Below are 20,018 nucleotides of genomic sequence, written 5' to 3'. Positions count from 1 at the left end.
TCACTGCAGGCCAGAGCCCAGCACTGGCTCAGCATGTTCAGGCAGCCTGAAGAGGAATGAGCTAGGAAGAGCTGTGGCCAACCCAGACAGGCCCTAGAGGTGCCCAAAGCCCCAGGTCCTCCCACTCTTGTCACCTTACTATAGCGATAAAACACATTGTGTCTGCAGTCCCAGCTCAGAATTTCTGGAATTTCTGTCATGAAGCTCACACTGCTGCAAAGGTTGAAGATGGCAGCTTACACTTAGCACAGTTCTTTCTGGGGGTGAATCAAGGAATCCTTCCACGGAAGTGACCCAAAGGCCTAGGACAGGGAGGAGGATGCCGACAATAAGGAATAAGGCCTCCATCTTCCATTCTTGACAAATCTAAACCTGGCAAGAAAGCTGATAATGTTCTCATTCTGCAGAAAAGTCTACATGACTCAACTGGACAGCAGGTGTCAGGGATATTAAAGCCAAAATCCTTCTCCAACTTGGGCCTGCTCATGTTCCTTCCCCTGCCTGAGGACCCTGGGAACAGAAGAATAGTGTCAGCCCAGGGGCAAGGTCTAGTCTGGGCCAGCAGGTGGAGGGGAGGTAGCTTGCCTGGCCAGGGAGCAGAGGCCTCACAACGCTGGTCAGGCATGACGGCCACATGTTGGTTGCTTCCTTTGTGTCCAGTGATGATACCATCAACAGCCCCATGTTGTTGATCAGGAGGGTCAGGCTTTTTTTTTTTTTTTTTTTTTTTTTTTTTTTGAGACAATGTCTCACTTTGTTGCCCAGGCTAGAGTGAGTGTGGAGGCATCAGCCTAGCTCACAGCAACCTCAATCTCCTGGGGTAAAGCAATCCTTCTGCCTCAGCCTCCCAAGTAGCTGGGACTACAGGCATGCACCACCATGCCCAGCTAATTTTTTTCTATATATTTTTAGTTGGTCAATTAATTTCTTTCCTTTTATAATAGAGACGGGATCTTGCTCAGGCTGGTTTCGAACTCCTGACCTCGAGCGATCTGCCCGCCTCGGCCTCCCAGAGTGCTAGGATTACAGGTGTGAGCCACCGAGGGTCAGGCTTTTGCCTCTCAGATGCTCCTGTACCTGTTTCTCAGCCAGCTGAATGGACATGGGGCCTGTGACATCTTTGGAAACAAGGCGGAGCTGGCTGCAGGCTCTTGCCCAATCTTTCTTCCCCTCCTTCCCTTGGCTTTCGCTTCTTGTTTGACAGCCCATGCCTCCTCCTGGGAACTCCTATGCCTCATATTGACCCTGGGCTAACCATGGGGGCTTCATGCATGGGATCTGCCTTCTGAAAGGTGTCCCCTTCCCCATGTCTTTGTTGCAATCAGCTGAACAGATATCAGAGCCTTTACATCCTGACCTATGGAGAGTGAACAGGTCAAATCTCTCCAGGGGATGCTCACTTGGTTGAGATTCAGAAATGATCAGGATTGGCCAAGCACAGATCATGCTTGTAATCCTAGTACTATGGGTGAGAGGATCACTTGAGGCCAGTAGTTCAAGACCAGCCTGGGCAACACAGAGAGACCTTGCCTCTACAAATAATTTTTGTTTAAATTAGCTTGAGTATGAATCAGGCATAGGACCAGGTGGTAGGGGTATGAGAGTGACTATGGCAGAGAATCCAACAACAGGGAAAAGAGTGGCTCAGAGTTGGCTGTGCCCTGACCAAGTTGAAGGATCTGCAGGTTTGATTCCTTTTCTGCCAGGTCCCAGAGCTCTTGGAGGAGAGGAGGCAAGAGTGACCCTGGGCCACACAAACCTTCACCCCAGCTCAATTGCACCCTGGCAGCCTTTTGTCTGTGCTTGGTGCCCATCAAGGTTCCAGCCTGCAACAGACACCAGGTTTGGAGGCTGGGGCGGTGCCAGCAACTGCTGTGTCAGCTTTAGCAGTAGGGCAGTGTTGGCACCTGTCAGCAGGGCATTGTTGGGGCTATACTGGGTCACAGGGCCAAGGAGGCTCTTTATTTTTTTTTTTCAAAATATTAAGGGGGTACAAATGTTATAGGTTACATGGATCATTTTTGTAATGCTTGAGTCTGGGCTATAGGTGTGCCTGTCACCCAAATAGTGTTCATAGTACCCATTAGGTTGGTTTATTCCCCTCCTCTCCTCCCCTCCCCTTGGTTGCTTTCCCATGAGTTTTACTTTACTCTGTGCACATGTGTGCTCATCAGTTAGTTCTAATTTAATAGTGAGTACATGTGGTGTTTGTTTTTCCATTCTTGAGATACTTCACTTTGGCATCCATCTGTCTACCCAGCCTCCATCTGCCAGTGGCAGCCTCGAATCCTTGTGGGTGGAAATGGTGGCAGACATTAACCTGACACCCCCCTGTGACCAACCTCTTTGCCTACTGGAAATGGAAGTAAATACGGTCAGGAGTTCAAATGCAATGTCCAAATGTGGGGAGAGTACAGAGACAAAGTCCCTCTCCCTGAGGGTGTGGGAAGAGCTGTTAGTACATTCAGGAGGGGTGGACATGGCTCCTTTCATGGGACAAGAAGGGACTCTTCAGGGGCTTCCTGAGGGAAGACAAGTTTCTAGGGTGGGAAGATTTGGGGTTCGTCCTTTGGCCAGGAGCTGTCAGATCATTCACAAGTTGCAGGTCTAAAGAGACATAGGGCCTGCTGGAAAGTTCTCCTGTAGCCAGGAGTATCCTGGCTAGAGTGTGGCAGCAGCATCATACCTGACTACAACCTCAAATTCCTGAGCTTCAGCAATCCTCCTGCCTCAGCCTTCCAAGTAGCTGGGAGTACAGGCACATGCCACCATGCCCAGATAATTTTTCTACTTTTAGTAGAGACAGGGTCTTGCTTTTGCTCAGGCTGGTCTCAAACTCCTGACCTCAAGTGATCTTCCCGCCTTGGTCTCCCAGAGTGCTAGAATTACAGGCATGAGCCACTGAGCCCGGCTTGTTGGTTTTTTGAGACAGAGTCTCTGCTCTGTTGCCCAGGCTAGAGTTCAGTGGCGTCATCATAGCTCACTGCAGCCTCAAACTCCTGGGCTCAAGCAATCCTCCCACCTCAACCTCCCAAGTAGTTGGGACTACAGGTGCATGCCACCATGCCCAGCCAATTTTAAAATTTTCTGTAGAGATGGGGTCTTGCTATTGCTCAGGCTGGCCTCAAACTCCTGGCTTCAAGTGATCCTCCTGCCTCAGCCTCCCAAAGTGCTAGGATTACAGGCATCAGTCAGTCATCGTGCCCAGCCACCACTACAGCTTTCTTATGTTAGCTTGGCATGTCCTTATCCATCCACTGATTTTCATTTTACTTATGTCTTTATATTTAAAGTGAGTATAATTATAGATAGCATATAGGTAGATCTTGCTTTTTTATTCATTTGAGAATCTTTGCCTTTTACTTGGCATTTTAGTACATTTACATTTAATTATTACATAAATTATTGATATGGTAGATCAAGTTCTGTAATTTACTATTTGATTTCTATTTTCCCCTGTTTTTGTGCCTCTGTTCTTGTTTTGGTTTTGGAGGCAGAATTCAATATTTGGGCATACTTTTCCAAACCATTTATCAGGCAATGTGAAAGGTCGCTAATTTTTTAAGCTATTTCTAAAACAAGAAAGAACGCAGCCACAGATCCAGGCTACAGTATCAGCAGTCCTACCACTTGGGCCAAATGGTCTGGAAGATACCATCATAGAGAAAGATGCTGAGAGAAGCCTTGGCCAAACCCTGAAAAAAGAGTCACAGGGAAAACCTCTAGGTTGGGTTAAGGCCAGGCCATCCGTATCAAAGAACTATATACCATTAGAAGAACAGTTTCTGACCTTGGTATTGACTGAGTTTATGATTATGTGTTATCATATGATCATGTGGCTAGAACTGCTCATCCTGAGCTGGGTGCTGGAAGACCCATAAGAATTAGGTTGACCAGGCCCAGCAGCAAATCCATTATTACTGAGATGTTGTACATCTCAGATGAAGCTTGCACAGGTCCAGATGATACATGTAATTTATATAAACAAGTGGCTTAAACACCAATGTCACCTAAGACTGTTGCACTGATGCCTCTCACTTAGCTCACACACATGCCATTATATGGGGTTCCCAGTAAACAGCTAATGGAGCAAAAGAAAGTCCAAGCTTGGTTTAAGGAGAGGTTGCCTTTGTTCAAAGGGAACAAATGGAAAATGAGCTGCTCTTGCTCTATCCTCCTGAAGGTGAGGGAAAATCTTCTCAATGGACAAAAGTTTGGGCAGTACACCTAGTCATCTGCTTTGTGTGGAAAGAGAAGTGACCCAAGGTAAATGTACATATGGATTTATGTGCAGTGGTAAGGGTCTTAGCTAACTGGTCAGGGCTCTAGAAGGAATATGATTTGAAGATGGAAGAAAAAGAGACCTGGAAGAGAAGCATCTAGTTGGATCCATGGGACTGGACACAAATATTGAGGATTGTTGATCTCACATTAATGCTCACCAGAGAGCATCTGCACAGAACAATACTAAACAAACATGGGACAAGATGATCCTTGCAGTCAGTGTCATCAGCCTTTCCTGTCAGTCATTTCAATGCTTAGCAACAGGCTCATGAATATAGGAGCCAAGATGGCAGATGTGGATGACATGCCTGAGCCCAGTGGCATGACTTCCTTCTCACAGATGTCAACCCAGCTCCTGATACTACTGAGTTCCACACTGTAGCAACAGACACTGAAAATAATCCCCAGATATGTGTTCCTCAGTGAGACCAACCAGCCTCTTGGTGGCTGGTTGCTTACGTCAAATGCCATTCACCCTGGAAAGAGCAGTGTTTCATCCTGAATGGGATTGATGCATACTCTGGGTATAAAATGCCTTCCTGCCTGCAGAGCCTCAGCAGCCCCTAGTCTCTGCAGTTTTACATACAGCATCCAACAGGAATCCCATGCAGCATCATCATAGGCTAAAGAAAGCATTATGGCAAAGGACATGAAGCAGTAGACACATGACATGGAAATCACTGGTTCTACCAAATACTGTCCAACCCAGATGCTGCTGGCCTGACAGAGGCCAAGCTGAGCCACCAACTTAGGATACAGTTATGCTTTGTGGACTATGAATGAGCCTCCATCACCCCATGGTCAAGCCCAGACTGAAGGCTGAGAGTATGGCAGATTAGTAGGTATCACAGGGTGATGAGATACGAGGCCACCTGACACCTGCACCCTAGCACTTCATTCTTTCCATAATTGAGTATGAGAGAGAATGAGACATGAGGTGGACCCTGATCAGGTGTGTCACAGATAGAAGGGACATGGGTTATCATTTGGGACATGGTACCCTAGATAATGACCCAGTGGGAGGTTGTAGGTCTGGGCCCCAGGGTCCAGGCTGCTGAGGGAAGGCAAGAAAGAAAGGAAAAAGGAAAACAGTAGAAATGGGGAAAGAGGGGCAAGGAACGGTGAGATGTCTTAAACAAATAGCAGGATGTAGGTTCTAAAATTGGTGGTTGTTTGGAAGAGTTTGAAAACACTGTGTGGAGTTGCCTGGATGAACTGATTTCCTGCAGGGTCTTCATTCCTGCTGTAACCAAGACAAAGTGGTGAGTGGCATTGAGATTCCAGCTGGCTGGTAACTGGCTGCCTTAGAGTGCCACTGTGACTTCAGATCAGCATCGTAAGTCCAGCTGTGTCCTTGAATGTCATGTGCTCTGCAGCCCTCACTGATGATGACAAGAGTCCATCCAGTGCATGCTTAGATGCTGGCATGAATGAGCAAGCAGGAATGTCATGGACCGGGAGGACCATGTGGTGGTCTGGGGAGCTTCCCCAAGGAGCTGACCATGCCTGGGAGCGCCTCTGCCTAGGGCTCTGTGAGCAGCCCAGTTAATCCTTTCCCATTCCCCTGTTCCCCTTCCTACTCATTTGGACTCCTTTCGCCATCAGTACACTGTGTCTCATCCTTGGGAGGACAGGAAAGCCCCAAAATCACCTCTAGGCTCTAGCATAAGGCAGGTCCCCAGTAAATTACCCACTCTACTTCTTCTCCTTTCTTCTTTTCTCGTGATGGGTATGCACTAGTAATGGAATGAAATCATCCATAAGTCATCACCATATGGCGATATACTTGGCAGAATTGTAACTTGTCGCACACCAAGCAGCAGAGCCAAGTGATAAGAGCACCTCTTATGATCTCTGTCCCAACTAGTCAGCTCTGCTGCTGGAGCCGGAAAGCAGCCCTAGGCACCATGGAATGGGTGAACCGGCTATGTTCCAATAAAACTGTATTTCTGCACACTGAAATTGGAATTTCAGATAACTTTAATGTATCCCAAAATAATCTTCATCTGATTTTTTTTTTCAGCCATCTAAAAATGTAAAAACCATTCTGGTCTCATGGGTTGTATAAAACCCGGTAGGGTTCCACTCTTGGAAATAGGTTTATTCTTCTTTACTTCTGTCCAAGGTCATGCCACAACAGAAGAAGTGTGCCATAGTTATGTGTTCTCACAGATGACCACTGAGAAGGCCACCATGCCTGGCCATCATGACTTAAGGCCTACCAACTTGCTGAAGCCCCTGCAGTGCTGGGGACCCAGGCGTCCTTGTGAGGCTGTGCACACTCTGACTGCCTGCGGGTACTGGGCAGTCCATCTGGGGATCTGGCTGCCCGCTCCCCCCCGCCCCCCCCAGCTCCCAGCCACATGCTACCTGGAGGCTGGGCCTGAGGGTTTGCTGTGTGGCCACAGCTACCCCTTGTATTTTTTCCTTCAGCTAGAGGGAGCCCTAAGTTCATCTGGGGGGGTTATCCTACGTTCCATCTGTTTCCATGTGTAATCTTGTCTCTGCTCACAAGCCCCTCCTTCATGATTTATAGAACAGTATGCATAATGTAATCCCAACTGCATTAAAAAAAAATAGATGTACATACAGGCTTATGTACACAAAGAAACTTTCTGAAAGAATTGGTTGTGCTTCCCTCTGGTGGTGACACACGTTGAGGGAAGTCCTGTGGGGAGTAATTTTTATCTTTCTCTTTTACCCCTCTGATCATTGCAAAATGTTTTGTGTGTATGAAAATGTATTACTTTTATAATTAAAATAGAAAAACTAATTCAAAAAAGACAAAGGCTAGAAGCCAAAGTCACCTTTAATATTCTGCTGTCACTAACGGGGCAACTGTTTGAAAACTCTGCAGAAACATGGGAAATGTTCATAAATGGCCCTGTGAAGGCTTCTCATCACAGGATCATGTGATCACAACTACCCCAGGGGTAGCGAAGGTGCTGAGTGTTTACTACACCCAATTCTCTTTCTGGACCCACAGGAAGATGACACTTTGCAGGCTCCTTGCTATTAAACTGAGGTCCAGTGACAAGAGTTCTGGACAATAAAAATGGGCAGAAGAGACATACCCCACCTCCAGGCCCTGCCCTTAAAAGCATCCCACCTGATTCACTAGCCCTCTCCTCCTCTCATTTACCAAACTTGGAAACCACACACTCCAGATGGTATAATTTATAGCATGATGGGAAAAGCTGGTTCTCCAAGGAAATCTGGCCAATCTGCACTGGAGTACATTTTTACGGCATGAGGCCAATGAGACTTGAACATTAGCAGAAGTGCATGTGGTTTAACTCAGTGGTTTTCAAAGCACGGTCCTTTCGGAGTATCCATGAAGTCTACATTAGTTTCACAATAATACTAAGGTGTTATTTGTCTTTCATGAGTGTACGATTGGGTTTTCCAGAGGCTACATAACGTGATATTGAAACGGGTTGAATGCAGAAGCAAATATGAGAATCCACTCTTCTATTAAGCCAGATATTAAGGAGATTTGCAAAAATACAAAACAATGCCACTCTTCTCACTTTCTTTTTGGTTTGGAAAAATATAATTACTTTTCATTAAGAATGTATTATTTGGCCGGGCGCGGTGGCTCACGCCTGTAATCCTAGCACTCTGGGAGGCCGAGGCGGGTGGATTGCTCAAGGTCAGGAGTTCGAAACCAGCCTGAGCAAGAGCGAGACCCCGTCTCTACTATAAATAGAAACAAATTAATTGGCCAACTAACATATATAGAAAAAATTAGCCGGGCATGGTGGCGCATGCCTGTAGTCCCAGCTACTTGGGAGGCTGAGGCAGGAGGATTGGTTGAGCCCAGGAGTTTGAGGTTGCTGTGAGCTAGGCGGACGCCATGGCACTCACTCTAGCCTGGGCAACAAAGCGAGACTCTGTCTCACAAAAAAAAAATAAAAAAATGTATTATTTGTGTTAGCATGTAATGGGTTTCTTATGTCATTTTAAATGAATTAATAAATGTGAACTTTTTCTACATTTTAATTTCTCATATGATAAATCTTGATGGATACAACCCACATGACCAAAATTCTTTGGAGCTCTCAGTAATATTGAGGAGTGAAAAGGGGTCATGGCCAGTTGTGGTGGCTCATACCTGTAATCCTAGCACTCTGGGAGGCCGAGGCGGGTGGATTGCTCAAGGTCAGGAGCTCAAGACAAGTCTGAGCAAGAGTGAGACACCATCTCTACTAAAAATAGAAAGAAATTAGTTGGACAACTAAAAATATATAGAAAAAATTAGCCGAGCATGGTGGCACATGCCTGTAGTCCCAACTACTCAGGAGGCTGAGGCAGGAGGATCGCTTAAGCCCAGGAGTTTGAGGTTGCTATGAGCTAGGCTGATGCCATGGCACTCTAGCCTGGGCAACAGAGTGAGATTCTGTCTCAAGAAAAAGAAAGAAGGAAAGAAGGAAGGAAGGAGAGACAGAGAAAAGAAAGGAAAGAAAGGAAAGAAAAGAAAGAAAGAAAGAAAGAAAGAAAGAAAGAAAGAAAGAAAGAAAGAAAGAAAGAAAGAAAGAAAGAAAGAAAGAAAGGAAGGAAGGAAGGAAGGCAGGAAGGGAGAAAGAAAAAAAGAAAGAGAGAGAGAAAGAAGAAAGGAAAGAAAGAAAGAAAGAAAGAAAAAGAAAGAAAGAAAGAAAGAAAGAAAGAAAGAAAGAAAGAAAGAAAGAAAGAAAGAAAGAAAGAAAGAAAGGAAGGAAGGAAGGAAGGAAGGAAGGAAGGAAGAAAGGAAGGAAGAAAGGAAGAGAGAGAAAGAAAAGGGGTCTTGAGACCAAAAAGTTTGAGACCTTTGGCTCTGCGACAGGTACCCATCCTGGATGTAGGCAGTTTCAATCTGGAAACGCACATACAGTACTTCCACTATGGGAAATTCTCTTGAATTATTTCTTAGATTTTTCTCTCCTTAGTTTTCTCTGTTTTTACTCTTCAGAATTCTGAGTCTGATATTGGACCTCTTGTACTGGTCTTCCTATTTTTTTAATCTTTTCCTTATATTTTTCACCTCTTGTCATTTTTTTTTTCTCCTCTTACTATCATTGTATTGAGTTTCCCACTTCTATTATATTTTTCATCTTTCAAGAACTGTAATATTGCTCTCTGGGATTTCTTTTTCTTTTTTTCTTTTGCAGTTATTGTTTTATGAATGTAATGTCTTTTCTAATATCTCTGGGAATATTAACACAGAACATCCATTTCCTCTAACTTGTTTTGTTGTTATTGTTTCCATCTCTGTTTTCCATGTTACCTTATTTTTTATTTATTTATTTATTTATTTTTGAGACAGAGTCTCACTTTGTTGCCCAGGCTACAGTGAGTGCCGTGGTGTCAGCCTAGCTCACAGCAACCTCAAACTCCTGGGTTCAAGCGATCCTCCTGCCTCAGCCTCCCAAATAGCTGGGACTACAAGGCATATGCCACCATGCCCGGCTAATTTTTTCTATATATTAGTTGGTCAATTAATTTCTTTCTATTTGTATAGTAGAGATGGGGTCTCGCTCTTCCTCAGGCTGGTTTCGAACTCCTGACCTCGAGCAATCCGCCCACCTGGGCTTCCCAGAGTGCTAGGATTACAGGCATGAGCCACCGCGCCTGGCCTCCATGTTACCTTTATTCCTCTGAAGTCTGCTGGTTGTTGGTTGTTTGCTTATGTAGAGGAGTCAGACCCTAAAAACCCGATTGGGAGGAGTGAATATTGAACGGGGCTTGTTCATGGTTTCAGTGTAGTAGGACGTGAGTGGTCATTTCCTTTAGAACCTCCTTCCGTCCCCCCTCTGCTTGAAGTCAATATGTTTAGGTGTTTTCTCTTAAGGTCTCTGCCAATCTCCTGCCTGCAGGTACATACTGGCTGTTGGCATCCTAGATCATTCCTAGGGAACAACAGAGATGTCTACATATTCAGTATGTAAACTTTTTAATCTTTGAGCTTTTAGGATGATAACCTGACCCTTAACTACTTGATGTCCCTCAATTTAGAGACACTCTCTTCTGTATCATCTGCTGAGTTTGGGGAAGGGCAGCCCCATCTGGGTTGAGAAAGGGATCTGGGGTTCAACGGTATCTTCTTCTTTTTTTTTTTTAACAATTTTTTTATTGCAGTGTCTCCTCCCTCACAGTAGCGAGGCCACAGTGGCTCATGCCTTTAATCCTAGCACTTTGGGGAAAATTTTCATCATTCCTGTGTTAGTCTGCTCAGGGCACCATAATGAAATACTTTAGACTGGCATCTTTTTTTTTTTTTTTTTGAGACAGATCTCACTTTGTTGCCCAGGCTAGAGTGCCATGGCGTCAGCCTAGCTCACAGCAACCTCAAACTCCTGGGCTCAAGCAATTCTACTGCCTCAGCCTCCCGAGTAGCTGGGTCTACAGGTATGCTCCACTATGCCCGGCTAATTTTATATATTTTTTTATTGTTATTTTTTAGTTGTCCAGCTAATTTCTCTCTATTTTTTTTAGTAGACACAGGGTCTCGCTCTTGCTCAGGCTGGTCTCGAACTCCTGAGCTCAAACGATCCACCTGCCTCGGCCTCCCAGAGTGCTAGGATTACAGATGTGAGCCACCGTGCCCAGCCTAGACTGGCATTTTTTTTTTTTTTTTGAGACGGAGTCTTGCTTTGTTGCCTAGGCTAGAGTGAGTGCTGTGGCATCAGCCTAGCTCACAGCAGCCTCAAACTCCTGGGCTCAGGTGATCCTCTTGCCTCAGCATCCCAAGTAGCTGGGACTATAGGCATGCACCACCATGCCTGGCTAATTTTTTCTATATATATTTTTAGTTGGCCAATTATTTTCTTTCTATTTTTTTAGTAGAGACAGGGTCTTGCTCTTGCTCAAGCTGGTGAACTCCTGAGCTCAAATGATTCGCCCACCTCTGCCTCCCAGAGTGCTCTGATTACAGGCGTGAGCCACGGCACCCCAGGCCTAGACTGGCATCTTAAACAACAGAAATTTATCTTCTCACAGTTCTGGAGATGGAAGTCTGAGATCGGGGTGACATCAAGGCCGGTTTCTGGTGAGGGCTCTCTTGTGGCTTGCAGATGGCTGTCTTTTCACTGTGTCCTCACATGGCAGAGAGGGTGACATCAGGGCCGGTTTCTGGTGAGGGCTCTCTGCGGCTCGCAGATGTCTGCCTTTGCACTGTGTCCTCACATGGCAGAGAGAGCTGTTCTCTGGTGTTTCTTCTTATAAGAGCATGAATCATCATGAAGGCCCCACCCTCATGACCTCACCTAAACCTAAGTATCTCCCAAAGGCCCCGTTTCCACATACCATCACATTGGGTGTTAGGGCTTCAATATAGAGATATTGAGGGGATACAATTCAGTCCATAGCAATCTCAAAACAGAAACTCTGTACTCATTAAACAACTCCCTATTTCTCCCTCTCCCCAGCCCCTTGGTAACCTCTATTCTACTTTCTGTCTTTATGAGTTTACCTTTTCTAAGTGTCTCCTGTAAGTGGAATATACAATATTTATCCTTTTGCATTTGGCTTATTTCATTTAGCAGAATGTTTTCAAATTTCATGCATGTTTTAGTATGTATTTGAACTTTATTTCTTTTTATGACTGGCTGATATTCCACATTTTGTTTAACCATTCATCTATTGACAGACACTTGGGTTATTCCCATCTTTTGGCCTATGTGAATAATGCTGCTCTAAGCATTGGTTGACAGGTATCTTTTCATGTCCCTGCTTTTAATTCTTTTAGGTGTATACCTAGGAGTGAAATTGATGGACATTTGCCTTGTTTTTTAAAAATTGACTACTGATGCTGCTTCCAATGTCCTCAACTCTTTGACCAACTATCCTTTCCAAAAGGTTAGTAGTCTTAAAAGAATTATTAAAGTATTTTACTTAAATATCTTTTTTTAGCTGCTGCAATCAAACGTGAGATGACTTTCCTTGCTTGTCTAACAAAGGAGCCACTCAGAAAATTGTTTTGTGGTTCATTGTTTACTTTTGTGAAGAAATTCTGCTGTAATGAGATATTCTATTTTAAATTTTCTAAGTTGTTTTTTTTGTTTTGTTTGTGTGTGTGTGTGTGTGTGTGTGTGTGTGTGTGTGTGTGTGTGTGTGTGTGTGTGTTGACCATTACTTTCCTATGAATTGAGAATATTGGGATGAGGGCTTAGTCTGGTAATATTGATTTTTTTTTTTTTGAAACAGAATCTCGCCCTGTTGCCCAGGCTAGAGTACCATGGCATCAACCTAGCTCACAGCAACCTCAAACTCCTGGGCTCAAGTGATCCTCCCACTTCAGCCTGCCAGCATGCTAGAATTACAGGCCTCAGCCACCTCACCTGGCCTGGTAATATTGATATACATTGTATTCATTTAGCACAGCGATCACATCATTGCATAATAAACAGAATGCTTTTCCATTTAATTTAATAACAAAATAATTCACACTCCATTATGCCTTCAAAGCATGAAATTCACAGTTCATTCATTTCCTCTTTTCCGTTTTGACATATTGGATATGCACTAGTAATGAAATTAAAGAAATGTAACATTAACGTAACATAATGTGGCAGTATAGTTATATGCATGGCACTCCAAGTTGCTGATTTCTAATTGCAAAAGTATAATTTGTAGTGCACCGAGCAGCAATGTGAAGTGACCTGTAACTTCTGTCCCTACTACTCAACTCTGACTTTATAGCACCAAAGTCACTATAGACAATGAGTAAATGAGTGAGCCTGTCTTTGTTCCAATAAAACTTTATTTCTGCACACTGAAATTTGATAATTCTCACATATCACAAAACATTATTCTTTGTATGGTTTTGTTCTAGCCATTTGAAAACATAAAAACTATCCTTAGTTCATGGGCTGTACAAAAACTAGCAGTGGGCCAGATTTTGCCATGAGCCATAATTGACCAACACCTACCCTAGACTGTTGGCAAAGATCAAGAAGTGTGATAATCAGGGAAAGACAGACTCTTGCATTCCTCTTGGCAGAATGGTCACTAGCACAACAAATAGTGTATGGCAGGTGGCATCACTCATGATGGTGAGAGCAATGTCACCTCCCTCACAGTATCCAGAACAGTGGCAAGACCTCAGTGGGGAGTGAGTACACAGTGCACCCAGCAAGGCTAAACCCTACAAATTCGGCACCAAGCTTGACCAAGGTCCCTGTGTCCAACCTGAGCTTCTCCTCCTAGGGCCTTGTGAACAAGGACAGTGGCAGATCCTAAATGGTGGCCAACAGAGATTTGAGAGGAAACTCTGCCCCAAGCAAAATCTGGGTCCTCACTCAACCAGGGGAGGGGAGGGGACCCCAATACAATCATACACCACATAACAACATTTGGTTAATGATGGACTGCATAAATCATGGTGGTCCCATAAGATATAATAGTACTTTTTTTGTGGTTCTTTTGTTTGTTTGTTTGTTTGTTTTTTTGGAGATAGGATCTCATTCTGTTGCCCAGGCTAGAGTGCAGTGGTATCATCATAGCTCACTACAGCCTCAAACTCCCAGGTGTAAGTGATCCTCCAGCCTCAGCCTCCCAGACAGCTGGGACTAGAGGTGCATGCCAACACATCTGGCTAACTTTTTAATTTTTTATAGAAACGAGGTCTCTCTATGTTGCTTAGGCTGGTGTCGAACTCCTGGGCTCAAGCAATCCTCCTGCCTCAGCCTCTCAAAGTGTTAGGATTACAGGGGTGAGCCACCGTGCCTGACCTTTATAATGCTATATTTTTAATGGACCTTTTAGATATGTTTAGATACATAAATACTTCCCGTAGCATTAGAGTTGCCTACGATATTCAGTATAGTAACATGCTGTACCAGTTTATAGCCTAGGAGCTAAGATATGCTATCCTATATAACCTAAGTATATAGTAGGCTATACCATCTAGGTTTGTGTAAGTACACTCTCCATTTGCACAATGACAAAATTGCCTAATGATACATTTCTCAGAACATATCCCCATTGTTAAGTGGTACATGACTATAAATACTTGCCAGAGGGGGTTCAGATTCAGATTTGGTGTGATTTGAGAAAATAGGATGTTTCTTACACAAAAGTGGTATTTGAAGTAAAAGTTTATACCCACTGCATAGATTTTTGTTTTTCTTTTTTTTTGTTTTTGAGACAGAGTCTCACTCTTTTGCCTGGGCTAGAGTGCTGTGGCGTCAGCCTTACTCACAGCAACCTCAAACTCCTGGGCTTAAGCGATCCTCCTGCCTCAGCCTCCTGGGTAGCTGGGACTATAGGCATGTGCCACCATGCCTGGCTAATTTTATATGTATATATTTTTAGTTGTCCAGCTAATTTCTTTCTATTTTTAGTAGAGACAGGGTCTCACTCTTGCTCAGGCTGGTCTCAAACTCCTGAGTTCAAGCAATCCTCCCGCCTCGGCCTCCCAGAGGGCTAGGATTACAGGCTTGAGCCACCGCGCCCAGCCCACTGTATAGTTTTTTTAACAACAACAGTTATCCTGACTTTCTGACTAACTTAGGTGATCCAGGAGGCAGGGGTAAGACCCTGCTATGAGGGTGACAGTGTGTGGGGCCCCGAGGCAGCAAGCTGTCTGGTTAAGCTTCAGTGAAGGGATGGGAAGGTGGCTTTTGCAAATGTACCTTTGAGGTCACTGTATCATTTTAATAGGTTAAAAAAAAGGGCAAGGCCGGGCGCGGTGGCTCACGCCTGTAATCCTAGCTCTCTGGGAGGCCGAGGCGAGCGGATTGCTCAAGGTCAGGAGTTCAAAACCAGCCTGAGCAAGAGCGAGACCCCGTCTCTACTATAAAATAGAAAGAAATTAATTGGCCAACTGATATGTATATAAAAAATTAGCCGGGCATGGTGGCGCATGCCTGTAGTCCCAGCTACTCGGGAGGCCGAGGCAGTAGGATCGCTCGAGCCCAGGAGTTTGAGGTTGCTGTGAGCTAGGCTGACGCCACGGCACTCACTCTAGCCTGGACAACAAAGTGAGACTCTGTCTCAAAAAAAAAAAAAAAAAAAGGGCAAGATGTTTTGTCAGAAGTGCAGAAACTGGAATCTGGCTTGCTGTTGAACCTCCATTCAAGGAGTCAGGCAGATGACAGAAATGACAGGACAGGCTGGTGGCCAGCCGCAAATTCCAGGGAGGAAGAGGGAGGGAATTAGGTCAGGTGAGGCTGAAGCTTCAGCCTACTTCTGCCGGTTTCACTCCGGAACCAGACTTGTGCATGTTGGTTGGATTCTGTCTTCTTTAAAGAAAAAGACACCTGACTGAGAGGCCCCCTGAGGGAGCCCAGAACAGCGTGGACCCACTGCCACATCTGGGGCTGGGGTCAGGGCTGGGCCTGAGGTTGTGCTGGAATCAGGTCAAGGCTGGGTTTGTGGCTGGTTCAGTCAGTTGGGTCAGTGTTGGATGGGATTTGGGTTCACAGCTCTGGAGCAGGGCAGGTATTCCTCTGCTACAGCCCCAGCCACAGGGGAGGAAGCAGCACATGTTGCCTAAGGTGAGTGTTTGAGTCTGTCCAGACCTGTGGGCAGAAAGGGCCGAGCACTGTCAGGCCAAGAGTTTAAACAAAGCCATCTGGAAAACAACAAATTGGGAAGCGATGTTTACCACATGTAACACTTAGGACTGATTTCCTTTATTTATCAAAAAGATCCTTTCTTTCTTTTTCTTTTTCATGAGACAGAGTCTCAGTCTGTCACCCTGGCTAGAGTACAGTGGCATCATCACACCTCATTGCAACCTCAAACTGCTGGGATAAAGCAATCTTCTTGCCTCAGCCTCCCGAGTAGCTGGAACTACAGGCCCACACCACCACACCCAGCTAATTTTTCTATTTTTAGTAGAGACAGGGTTTGGCTCTTGCTCAGGCTGGTCTCCTGGCTTCAAGCCATCCTCCCACCTCAGCCTCCCAGAGTGCTAGGATTATAGGCATGAGTCACCATGCCCAGGCTTTATTTCTTTTTTCTCTTTTTTTTGAGACTGAGTCTTGCTTTGTCACCCAGGCTGGAATGCAGTGGCATGATCATAACTCACTGCAGCCTTGAACTCCTGGGGTTCAAGCAATTCTCCTGCCTCAGCATGCCACTAAGCCCAGCTAAATTTATTTTATTTTATTTTTTGTACAGATGGGGTCTCGCTATATTGCCCAGGCTGGTCTTGAATTCCTGGCCTGAAGTGATGATCCTCCCATCTTAGCCTCCAAAAGTGCTGGGATTACAGGTATGAGCCATGAGGCCCAGCCAAGTTCCTTTATTTCTTAAAAAGCAACAAGAAAAAAAGTACCATCTATCTCTCAATAGGCAAAGGACACACACAGGCAGTTCACTGTAAACACATGGCAAACAGTGCTAGTCCATGAACTCAGGTGTGTAAGACTGTCATGTAATTCTCTATAATTCTAGTTTCTCTCTGACCATGGCCTTCATTCAAATAGAGTACTTATTAAAAATTAATAATAATAACCTCAGTGCCTCACAAAAATTCTTGGGTCCCTGACACTTCAGGGACCTCACTAAGCCAGCTCAGGAAACACAGGCCCAGGTGATGCTCATGTGTGGTTTGGACCGAGTCCCCATGGTATTGCACAGCGAGGGCATTGTTAGGACAAGTGGCCCCTGGGCTGTGGGAGTGCAGAGGAGAAAACACAACCCAGACTTAACAGCACAGTATTGAGAGTTTGCCAAGAATAGGGCACGTGTCACAGCAGGTAGCCTATGCAAAGGTTCAAGGTAACAGCATGGGTCCCTGAGAAGCCATGTGAGAAGGGCAGGTTTTCGGAAGTCTGGAAGAGGGACAAGAAGTAGGGAGGCTTGGATCCACATCGTGGATCTGCCAGGGCTGAGGACAAGTGGCCTTCACTGAGCACTGGCTGTGGGATCACCCTGTTTGTATTAGGAAAACTAAGGCTTGCAGAGGAGGGCCACACGATTCAAACAAGGCCCTGCAGCGACCGTGTGAGTGCCCTGAGCATGTGGCCATCCTGAAATTCCTGCAGGTCCTTTCTCCTCCCATGGGCTTCTCACTGTCCCTTGTGGGTGGCATGACTCCCCTGCTCACCTCGTCCCTCAGGACAGCCAGGGGCCTCCTCTGCCATCCCAGGCCACCTGTTCTCTCTTCTCTGAGTCCCTTTCCCTCTCTGGGCTGTGACTGTTTCCTCCTCCCAACTCCAGCTCAGCCTGGGAAGAGGTGAGTGTACTGTTAAGATAGTTCTGTTTTCAAGTGCCTCAGAGAAGCAGCCACCTGCAGAGTCTTCCTGCAAGACTAGAAACATTCCTACTCCTGAAAGGGGGATTTTAAAAAAATTTACACATGATAAAATTAATTCATTTTGGTGAACTATTCAACTCATTTTCACTAATGAACGGAGTCTTGTAACTCCCACCATAATGCAGATAATGAATAGCTCCATCACCCCAATACTCTGTCCGTCCCTTTGTAATCAACGCTCCCCCATCCCTAAACACTACCATCAACTGATATAGTCTCTGTCCCTACAGTGTTGCATCTTCCATGATGACATACGAAGAAGCAATCCTCCTGCCTCAGTCTCCTGAGTAGCTGGGACTATGGGTGTGAACTACCATGCCTGACTAACTTTTTCTATTTTGAACAGAATTTTTTTCCATTTTGGGTCTTGTTCTTGCTCAGGCTGGTCTCAAATTCTTGACCTCAAGCAATCCTCCTGCCTCAGCCTCCCAGAGTGCTAGGATTACAGGCGTGAGCCATCACACCCAGCCTTTTTCTTTCTTCTTGTCTCTTGCTTTTATTTCCTAATTTTCTGTAATGAGCACAAAATGTTGCTTTTTTTTTTTTTTTTTATTGAGACAGAGTCTCACTGTATTGCCCAGGCTAGAGTGCCATGGCTTCAGCCTGCCTTACAGCAACCTCAAACTCCTGGGCTCAAGTGACCCTCCTGCCTCAGGCTGCCAAGTAGCTGGGACTTCAGGCACACGCCACCATGCCCTGCTAATTAGTTGACCAATTAATTTCTATCTATTTTGAGTAGAGACGGGAGTCTGGCTCTTGCTCAGGCTGGTTTCGAACTCCTGACCTTGAGCTTTCCTCCCGCCTTGGCCTCCCAGAGTGCTAGGATTACAGGCGTGAGCCACCGCCACCGAACCACACGTTGCTTTTGTAATAAAAAGTTTTGTTTTTGTTTTTGTTTTTTAATTGAAAGAAAGTAAATGCACGCCCCCTTGTGGTTGCATGTTCACATCTGCTCCTATTTCGAAACCCAGAACCTCTCACTGGGTCTTCCCTGTTCATAGCTATGGACCTACAGCTCTGCTTTCCTCTCAGGGCTACTGCTTAGACTCCCAAAAAATCCCAGCCCTGTGCAGAATTCCTCTAAGCTGGGTACCTAGCTCTGCTTTCCGGAGTCTGACTTGATTGCAATAAAACACATCCCTCCATAGGTGGTTAACATCAGTCAGAAACATCAAGACGGAGAAGCCATGACATTAATCACACACACACACAGGACAGTCGATCAACAGCAGTCACACTGCACAGGGAGAGCCCCGGGACAGGTACACAGCTGGCTTCCAGGAGGGCAGACCGCAGCCTGGGACAAGTATGTGGAATCTCTCCATTAAAGATCATCTGGGTTTAGCCATCTGGGTATAATTCAGTGGTGAAAGAAAGACAAGCTTCATGGGCCTGAGATCTGTCTAGTCACACAGGGTTCCATGCTCAGAAAAGTACTGTGTTCTTATGCTCTGCTGTTGCCATCTTGAAATCACAATAATTTTGGTCAAGGTACTCTGCATTTTCATTTTGCATTGAGTCCCACAATTTATGTCCTAGGGAAAGTGTTCTAAGGCCAGGGCAGAGCAGAGGACCCTCAGGAAATGAGTCAGCCCTGATTTGCAGACCCCATGATACTCAAGTGTGTGTGTGGCAGGGGTGGGGGGTGATAGCTGTCACATATTAAGTCCTCAAAAATAATGGCTATTATTACTGTGCATTACTGATGATGGTGATGATGATAATAAGAGTTAGTGAACTCCTGCAAAGTTGTTTTTCAAACCTCACTGAATCCTGGTTAATTCATAATACATATGTCATCATTCTGTTTTGTTTCACTGACACATTTGCAAAACTTTTTTTTTTTGAGACAGTCTCACTCCATTGCCCAGGCTAGAGTGCCATGGCATCAGACTAGCTCACAGCAACCTTAAACTCCTGGGCTCACGGGATCCTCCTGCCTCAGCCTCCCGAGTAGCTGGGACTATAGGCACATGCCACCATGCCCAGCTAATTTTTTCTCTATATATTTTTAGTTGGCCAATTAATTTCTTTCTATTTATAGTAGAGACGGGAGTCTTGCTCTTGCTCAGGCTGGTTTCGAACTCCTGACCTTGAGTGATCCACCCACCCCAGCCTCCCAGCGTGCTAGGATTACAGGTGTGAGTCACCGTGCCCAGCCGCAAAACATTTTTTATTCAATCAGTGCCTTTGACAACCCTCAGGAACTCAACACAAATACAAGCCTAGCCTTTCAAACACCCACTGAGATGTCGCCCACCCTCATTGAGATATTATCCCCCATTTGTCAGGTGCATCAACAGTCCCTAAAATCCCACCCCAACTCCCATCCAGCTGCTACAAGTTCTCTTAAACTTCACACGGACACACACACACATACACACAGAGACACACACAGAGACACACACACTCAGGCCATCTGGCTGACTGTGGGCAGCATCTACAAGATTCCGTCTTATTTGACAGGTCAAAAACTCCTGCAGGGACACAG

The 20,018-nt window shown here is 45.3% G+C and overlaps 1 protein-coding gene and 1 long non-coding RNA gene across 2 annotated transcripts in view; one reads left to right on the top strand and one right to left on the bottom strand.

The window, feature by feature from the left end:
• The window catches only part of AGRP (agouti related neuropeptide), a 28,311-nt gene extending 16,571 nt beyond the window's left edge, over positions 1-11,740 (bottom strand). Inside the window, exon 1 of the mRNA XM_012742541.2 lies at positions 11,258-11,740. Coding sequence (XP_012597995.2) covers positions 11,258-11,293 — 36 coding nt within the window. The 5' untranslated portion in view covers positions 11,294-11,740. The remainder of the gene's footprint in view (positions 1-11,257) is intronic.
• LOC105859013 (uncharacterized) lies at positions 10,820-13,033 on the top strand. Its single transcript, XR_001148360.2, has 3 exons — positions 10,820-11,308; positions 12,008-12,117; positions 12,466-13,033. It is a non-coding gene; the product is annotated as an uncharacterized LOC105859013 (long non-coding RNA).
• Positions 13,034-20,018: the final 6,985 nt, after the last annotated feature.

This window comes from Microcebus murinus, chromosome 20, assembly GCF_040939455.1.
Source record: "Microcebus murinus isolate Inina chromosome 20, M.murinus_Inina_mat1.0, whole genome shotgun sequence".
Taxonomy (NCBI): Eukaryota; Metazoa; Chordata; class Mammalia; order Primates; family Cheirogaleidae; genus Microcebus; species Microcebus murinus.
Note: the sequence above shows the minus strand (reverse complement) of the source record. Positions and strands in the feature narration are given on the sequence as shown.